The sequence below is a fragment of the Parambassis ranga genome, chromosome 9 (assembly GCF_900634625.1).
Source record: "Parambassis ranga chromosome 9, fParRan2.1, whole genome shotgun sequence".
Taxonomy (NCBI): Eukaryota; Metazoa; Chordata; class Actinopteri; family Ambassidae; genus Parambassis; species Parambassis ranga.
In genome coordinates this window covers 4,769,644-4,778,519 of record NC_041030.1, presented here as the reverse complement: position 1 = coordinate 4,778,519, position 8,876 = coordinate 4,769,644, and the positions used below count along the sequence as shown (strand labels likewise).

At 37.6% G+C, this 8,876-nt stretch overlaps 1 protein-coding gene across 1 annotated transcript; it reads left to right on the top strand.

The window, feature by feature from the left end:
• The first annotated feature begins 1,944 nt into the window (after positions 1-1,944).
• LOC114441618 (VIP36-like protein) lies at positions 1,945-8,573 on the top strand. Its single transcript, XM_028414619.1, has 8 exons — positions 1,945-2,190; positions 2,707-2,825; positions 3,125-3,242; positions 4,012-4,094; positions 4,793-4,954; positions 5,036-5,150; positions 5,346-5,462; positions 5,558-8,573. Exons 1-8 carry the CDS (start codon positions 1,986-1,988, stop codon positions 5,698-5,700), a joined length of 1,062 nt encoding a protein of 353 aa, XP_028270420.1. The 5' UTR covers positions 1,945-1,985; the 3' UTR covers positions 5,701-8,573.
• The last annotated feature ends 303 nt before the right edge of the window (positions 8,574-8,876 follow it).

The following is an 8,876-nucleotide window of genomic DNA, read 5'->3' as shown; positions in this document are numbered from 1 at the left end:
CAGGATCCTGACACAAGCCTGGCACTTACCATCACATGTCAATACTTGGCTCTGTCCATTAATCGAACCAAGCACCACTCTTTTATGAGACACAACAAGGCTGGGTGAGCAGAGTTTGCAAAGAGCTGAGTCAAATAGCACCCAGGCGCCGTCATTGTTCTTACTATAAACTACTAAACAATGAAAGAGTAACAAGCAAAACAAATGACTGCAGAGGCCTTTGTGAACCTTTCAGCCAAAAAGTGTGAAATAAAATCTATCTTAAAACAAATGATGAAAAATGATCTGTTTACTTTGGAAGCCTCAGGAAAAGAATCGTTATATAAAGGAAGTAAAACAATCATAAGTTATAAAAAAAATTACCTACAGTGAGAATAATAAGAAAACAGGCCAGAATCAAGAGATAAAAAGTAAGTTGACACATATAATCAAACTTTTGAAGAGGGTAAAAAGTCAAAATCATGTGATAAAATTTCAAATTAAAAGTCAGTGGTTATGCTTGCTTATCATTTCTGTCTTTTTTCCCATGCAGCTTTCTTGTTGACCCTCTGTTTGTCTCTCTCCATGTGATTCTACAGCTTTTAGTTCAGCAACAAACCGGTCTGCATCTATGTCTGACCTCCAGTTCCCAGTTCTTTTCACAATATAATATATAAAAAAAGAAAATACAAATATTCTGGCATGGAAAATAAAATATTTGACTTAAGATGACAAAACTATATAATGTCAAAAAGGAAAAATTAGAGTCAAGTCAAAATATGATAAACCTAAAAAATATAAGGCTCTTCCAATTATTTTGTCATTTATCTTTCAGTATTAATCGTTGTACTGTCATAATACTTTTCTATCCTTCACAGTGACACACACAACCTGAATTCAACAGTTCCCACTGTTTTGATTTTAATGTGCACAAAAGCAGTATTTTGCATACACCACCACCTTTTAGCTGCAAAGCATTATGGTGGATATTACAACAGACATAACCAGCTTGTAGCTGAGGCTTGAATTTCGTTGTGTGTCAATCTACTCTAATCTTGAATCTGATCCCTTTATGTTAAGTGTGGGTTCATCTGAGCGAGCTGAACATGATGCGCTGCATCCAGAGGAGGGAGCTGTTGTCTAATAACTCCTACTACTATACACCTACTATTTTTCTAATGTCTTTCGAGTTAAGACTTCAATAAGTTCCATTAAACTTACAGTAACAGTAAAGCCTTTCCTCTTTATGCCTCCCTCCCACCTTACTCCTTAAACTCATGTATTTGTTAACAACAGCAACATTGTTGGAGTAAATGTTTATTGAACCACAGAGAACATTTAGACCTGATGAAGTCAAACCACCTCATACTCATTGTTCCTTCTTGAGTGCACACACAGAGCAGCTCTCTAAACTCTCTGTCTGTTCTCACATTGCAGCAGTGTTCATGTGTTCTTGGTTCTTGTGCTTCATCATCCATTGTTTCCTCTATAGAGAAAGTTTATATTTTATGTTGTTTATTTTCTAATCTATTTATCTACAAACTATTCAGCGTAATGATATTCTTTGTCTCAACAGTTTTTAGTCAGCAACGACTAATATATGTGCTCTGAGTATAATATCTGAAATATAACGTTTCACATCTAAAATCATTATTTTACAAAAACCAGAAACCATGAAAAACTACAAACGCACACAGTGAGACTAATGATCAATATGCTGATCAATATTTACATCAGTAGATGTAGATTCTAAGCTATGTTTATAACATGATAGGCTTATTCCCTGAAAAGTTTGATTTAACTAAATAACACTAACGAAATAAAATGAATAAAAAAAACACACTAACTAAAATGTTATTAATATATAAATAGCCTTCTCATGACTTTATTTACTTTTCTTCATCACATTGTCACGGAAGTTTTATTTTGAAAAGTACGCGGAAGTCGTAGGCTTTTCCTCCCGTTGCCTCGAAACCACGTGACCAGTTTGAAGTGGGAGTGTAAAGATGGTCGCCTCTGTTACCAAATCAAATCCGGCTCGATTGGGAAACATACATTTTTCCTTTCCAATGTTTCTCTTGAAATATGTTCGTCAATTAACATGTTTGTTTGTCGCTGTTTGTATTTTGACGGGCCAGACGTTGGCGGAAGACGGGGAGTTTATGGAGGAGTTTCTGAAGCGGGAATATTCTCTGGCTAAACCTTACCGTGGTAAGTTTACTGTCAACAAGCGTCTGTGGGTTTTTATGACCGCAGGTGTTAGCTAACAAGTGTAACTGATGTAAACAAATTCAACAATAGCAACGTGTTACTGTAAATAAAAATGCGGTTTATTTTCGTCTAGTTCTTGAAGCGCTATTTACCTGTGAAGATAATAATTAACTAAGAGGAACTTTGTGCCCTTCTGAGGTTACTTAGCTAATGTTAGAATACGGGAAATGATGGTTGCTATTTTCCCACAAGGAACAATAGTTAGCTGCTTAATAATGCTAGTTGATAGCATAACTTAACCCAGGAAAGTTAACATGTCTCCTGAAGACAAAGTTTAGCTAACGTGGGCTAAGCACAGGACAGTAAATAAGGAGGCAGAACATAAATAAAATACACAAGTTAGCCGTAATTAAAGAAAAATGGCATACATTACCATTCCTTTTATCACATTCATTGTGTTGGTTTGTCATTTTGGACATTTAGACTGACATTAACATCTATTGTTTTTATTTGCAGGTCTGGGGTTCTCTTCCTCTTCACAGTGGGATCTGATGGGCACTACTGTAGTGACACCAGACTATGTCAGGCTGACCCCAGACCAGCAGAGCAGGCAGGGCGCCGTGTGGAGTCGAATTGTAAGTCAACTGCTACTATCTGCATGGAACCAGCTGCACTACATAGCTACGTTACAAACCACACCTTAACCTCTAGCATCCTGCCTCGGTCTCACACAGCTAGTACTCTGAAATTGTCAGAAAAGTGCACATTAACGGTATTGTAAGAGTATTATTAAGCAAATAATGCATTTATTAACAATATGGTAGCAAAGGAATTTTACCTGTTTAAAGGTATAGCTAACAGTGTAGACAGATGCATACCACACATAGGATAACAAGAGAATAACCCGTTTGTCTTCATTTCTGTTGCATTCTAGCCTTTCATCTTGCGGGATTGGGAGCTCAAAGTGCACTTTAAAATCTACGGCCAGGGAAAGAAGAACTTGAACGGGGATGGACTGGCCATCTGGTTAACCAGAGACCGCATGCAGAATGGTAGGTATACAATAATAATCAAAATATGTGAGATGCTACAAAAATATTGAATAAAATGTACATGAGTCAGATAGATCCTAGGTGTAATGTCTCAGAGCTTATTTTTTTTAAAAGGTGTAATCCACAAAGCTGCCATCCTTTGTCTTACAGTCTGATGATAAGATCAGTTTTTCTCCTCCACCTATTTGTTGTTTTCTGCAAATGACAGCTGCAAGAAACAGCTTTTATGAAGTACTTGGTCTGGGTCTGGGACCTATCACAGCTGTCAGTGGGCAAAAGGCACCTGAATAGGTCACCAGTCTATCACAGGGCAAACCTATATTTCTCTTTTTTTCTAATTTACAGCTGAATATTGAGGGAACTTACACTGTTCACAATTGCATTCACAGGACCTCTTACTGTACCTTTTTGTTTGGGTCTTTGAGACTACCGTAAAGCAAAAAAACTGTGAAACTAAATTAATTTCAATAACTCAGAACTTGAATAATAGTTTCAACTTATACCTTAAGTGACAGTCTTTCTGTTAGTACTACTTGTACATTTGCAGTGGACTGATTCTAAAAAGTCTCAAAGTTGCTTTTTTTATGTGCATCTCAAGTTAGTTCTCTCTGTAGGAACATGGACATTTGTATAATGTTAAACCTCGGATGATAAAATGTGTGTTAAGTGGGCCCTTGTGGACACTTGAATGTACATGCTTGACTCAAGGCTATTCCTTCACCACTCTTTATTTGGGGAAACAATGCTCTACCTCTGTGTTTGTCTACAGGTCCTGTGTATGGCAGTAAGAACCACTTCCTTGGACTAGGAATATTTGTGGACACTTACCCCAATGCTGACAAGACCCATGATGTGAGTAGCATCTTATTCATACTTCTGTTTTAAATGTAGCTTACATTAGTAGGGGGGTTAAGGCATGTCGTTCCATTATGCATTTTGTGTCAGTGCTGTAGTGAACTTATATATAAAAAATGTATAAACTAAATATAAGCTATAATGTAGATTAACAAAAATAAGACTAAACTTTTGGATAATATAAATCATGCAATCGCTCTTTCTCACGTCTTTTCTCCATTATTATTTATAGTTAAAGGAAAGAATACTGCATAATTTGAATCGAACAGAAGCAGAATAAGAGGGCAACAACACTGTAGATGTGCCTATTGTTATGATGATTAGTCAACCTTTAATTAATGTTATTGGTGAACGAAAAGCGACGACACAACCAGCCAAAGCTGAATACAATTAGGAAGCTTCTGAATTTGCATGAATTTCATTTTCTTAAAAATGTGTTGCATTTTCTTTCTTTAATCCCCATGATTGTGCAGAAGACACAAGCTGGGACTCAGGTAGCACCAGAAACTGCTGTGTATTACATGACACATATCTGTGCTACATTACATATACCTGTGGTGGCTCATCAGTGTTATCATCATCATCAGCATTGCTTTCTGGCGTCATTGTGAAGTGTAACAGATTAAGGTGTGTGTTTGTGGTTCAGTTGCTAAAGGTGCTGTGCATTTGACTGGTTTCTCCTGTTCTCCTAACAGAGGACTTTCCCATATGTGTCAGTGATGCTTGGAAATGGAACCCTGTCATATGACCATGAGCGTGATGGGAGGCCTACTGAGCTTGGTGGATGCACGGCAATGGCACGCAACGCAATTTATGACACGTTTCTACTGGTCAGATACACCAAAAACAGACTAACGGTATGATAGATAGAGTATATATTTACAGCAGGGGTTTATCTTTTATCAGTGACTCAGACTGAATGCTCCTCTGCCTTCTAGCTCATGGTGGATGTAGACGGCAAACAAGAGTGGAGAGAATGTGCTGACATCACAGGGGTGCGGCTACCCACAGGCTACTTCTTTGGTGCCTCGTCAGCCACTGGGGACCTGTCAGGTATGAATTTGAAAAAAATATTTTCTTTGTTTTCTTTTCCTTTTTTTAAATAAAACCAAATTTAAGACTAAAATTATGATATGTACTCAATATGTATCAGTTAGAAGTTCCCCCAGAAATACCATCAAGGGCAAATTTTACTAAGCCTTTCCCCACAGGCCCACATGTTACTTAATTACTGCCTTGTTCATCTAGATAACCACGATATCATCTCCATGAAGTTGTACCAGCTGACAGTTGACAGGACTCCAGAGGAGGATGATGAGGAAGAGGTCACCATCCCCAGAGTTGACAACATGCAGCAATTCCATGGTAGATGCAGCACATCTTCACTCTGTTACCTTTATTGTCCATTCTCAGTGTTTAGAATCTATCTATATGATTGAATTTATCATCTTACTTTTCAGTGGAAGTCGAGGAGGAAGGGATGAGTGGCGTCCAGTTGTTCTTCACCATCCTCTTCTCCATCCTGGGCCTGGGCGTGCTGGCAGTGGTAGGGCTGATGCTTTACAGCCGCTGGAAGGAAAACAAACGCAAACGCTTCTATTGATAAGAGACAAATTGATCCGCGTAGGATTTCTAATCAACATACACCACACCATGCAATAGCTTTACTGAACCATACACATCAAATGGACTGAACAAAAAAAACCCAGAGCCAAGAGAACATACACAGCTGAAAAACAAATCTTGAACCAGCTGTAAGTTTTATGGAGGGTAGATGAAATGCTGCTTTTGTTAAAACTGTGTTAAAAAATCTGCTCATCTCAAATTAAGCACAGTGGGGCTGTGACATCCCATCTGCACAAAGAAAGACACAGTCTCCACCTACAGGAACGTTAGAATGAAATGTAAAATCAGATGCTGTATGGAGGTTACTGATATGTTGCTACAATATGAAAATAGGGTATGTGTCTGAGTGGAGCCAGGTCCAAGTGGGTGCTAAAAATGCAATCAAGCAAGTGACGACAGTTTGTTTTCTTTTTAAATCCAGTTAGAAATGAGCTAATAGTTCTGCATACATCCTTAAATAAACTTTTTACAATGTTGCTTATTTATCATTTTTCACCAAGGACCACACTTTTTATTTACATGAAAAATAAGCCTCATAATTCTCATAATTGTATTGTGTTTACTAAAACCTACCATTTGATTTTTAAGTAACCAGCCCAGTACAGATTTTCTCTTCCAGTCAAAAACATTATACCAAGTAAAATTCACTAGGAAGAACTTTGAGTCCTGTCTAGCTCTTTACGCAAGCTCTTCCCATTTGAAGCAACCGTAGCTATTAAGACCTCTCATCCACTTGGAACCGGCTCAGGTCTGCACATAGCAGTGTGCCATGCGTTACCTCTTACTTCCCATTTAGTGCTGCAGATTGAATCTAATAGCTGCTGTGAAGACCAATCAGCCTGTGGATTGTTGTAGAGTTCTTGCTGCACTGATAAAGAGCTCCCAGAGATTTGAGAGCACCTTACAAATCAGGCAAAGCACATACATGCAGTAACAAGATACAAGTTCGCTCTTTGTAAATCTGTGGTGCATCAATATTGGACGATAAAGGAGAGTTACCAGTGTTGTTTAAAGTGCCTAGGACCAATTAAGACAAACCCGGCCTTCCTTTGTGTTCTAGTCCTCTCTTCAGGTTTCTATTTAGTATATTTACTGTTCGCAAGTTACACATTTTAATCTCATATCAAACCAACAGTATCAGTTTTGAAATACTTTAATAACATTTTATGTGGAACTGAATTTCATCAGATAATCAAAATCTTTCCTGATCATGTCGCATTAGACTTTTGCTGTAACGCGCACTGTGAATTTAATAGCCATACACAAGATCATGTAGTCAACTGTGAATTTGATGAGTGTGTGTATATGAGTGTTTACTGTTTTCTTGTTTAATCTGGAATATGACTGCCATCATATAGGCTGGTGCCTTAACCACCTGTGTCCGGTGGATGTTCCTTTCAGTCCATTTTTTTAACAAAGCAGGTTTAACTCTGCAATGTTATTAAGAAGTAAATGGCAGCATCAGAAATGTTTTAATATTCATAGACAGCACACAGAATATATAAAACAATGCTGGAAATGTGTCTGATTAAGAATGGTTGCATCTAACAGGCACATTCACTGGACACAAAGGCTTATTTATTTGAGCATTTCTGGTAGCAGACATTTGGTTCATCTTACAGGTGTTACTAATGACAAAACAATGGCTCTGTTCTGTTCAAGCAGTCCTATTCCCAGGACATTGAAACTAAAGCAGCTACATGGAGGTTAGCCAGTTTCATTTGATCATTTGCAATTTTAGTTCCACTGTGACATGCCACAGGCCCTGAAGATTAAATGTAATGTGCATTGGTTGATTTTTCACTCTGCATAGGTACATGCACATATGTAGCAGTAAGATGTTAAGATGTAGCACATCAAGGAACAGGTTGCTTAAAAATTGGCAGTAAATGACATCAATTATGATGTTCATTTATAAGTGTAGAAAAGGAAAATAATGAAATCTCTACTTGCCTGAACATGCCTATATTACCAACAATGGAACTCAAACACTATGCTCAGTCAGGTTTTTGCGTGTGGTATACTAGCGGCAACTGTATTTTCCTTTAATCTTGAAAATCATTACCCTTGCAGAGTGCCCCTAAATCCCTGTCTGTGACCATTGTCTACTTGTATGTGAATGGTTGGTATTATTGTTCTTTGAGTCATATGATGTTGCTTGTTGTCACCAGAAGGAAAACCCAGTGAAGCTGATCACCACTTCTGTCAGTGAGTTTTCTGACTACAAGCTTCTCCTGTGTGGCGTTTTATATTTTTCTAAACAAACCATGCTCAAAAGGTGTGAATATGGCTGTTTTATCTGGAGAGAAGCGTTGGGAATAAACAATAAAACTGCAAGTATTTCATACAAATCTCTGACATAGATGTGAAGTTTGTGCTGTATAACAAATAGCTAACAATGGCAATTTAAAAAAACGTAATTGATTTAGGGTTTAAGTACTTTGTTACAGCTTCGATGTCTTAGGAGCATAATTTCATTTAGTTGTATTGTGTTTGTCCATAGTAATAGTGATGTTTGTGTAATTACACTCACAGCCAGAAGGGGGAGACAAACACTCTGCACTGTAGTTTTAAATCTATTTTGCAGTCAGGCTGAGTCTCCAACACTGTTTTCTTAAAGGATTTACTGTAATTTCCTCTAATTGCCTGTGTGCTCTGTTTCTCCAATGCTAAATATCAAGTGGTTTGTTGTTATTAATAAATTCAACTTGAGCTATCATTGGGGCAATCAGCCTTGTAGGTAATTGTATAAATAAGAATGATTCTGCTATCTAAATCCTTGTCTAAAGATGTGTGAGAGTGGCATATGTTCTTGTTTTTCAGTAAATGTTTCTATAGTGATTTTCCTCATTTGGTTTTTGTGTGTTTTTTGTGTGTGTAAAAATCTTAGCTGACTGATGTTATAAAGATGATGATGTTTACAGTGATTAGTCCTCGAAGTGTAAATTATAATGTGAGTGTAACTGTGAGGCTTTTCAGAATGAAAGATGGCAGGTCCCTGTGTCCTGTGGTGTCTTATGGATAATCCAGAATTTGGTGGTGTTTGTGGCTTCAACCAACACTAACAAATGGTTAATCTGAATGATCAGAGCAGATAATTATTAACAGGAGCCTGAATAGGTTACAGATGGCTCAGTGTGGCCATATTAAACA

Excerpts from the sequence above, each read along its gene's own strand:
- LOC114441618 (XM_028414619.1), top strand. The coding sequence starts at position 1,986 with ATGGTCGCCTCTGTTACCAAATCAAATCCGGCTCGATTGGGAAACATA. Across the intron at positions 2,191-2,706 it reads TCTGGCTAAACCTTACCGTG|GTCTGGGGTTCTCTTCCTCT; the intron begins GTAAGTTTACTG and ends TTTTATTTGCAG. Across the intron at positions 2,826-3,124 it reads GCGCCGTGTGGAGTCGAATT|CCTTTCATCTTGCGGGATTG; the intron begins GTAAGTCAACTG and ends GTTGCATTCTAG.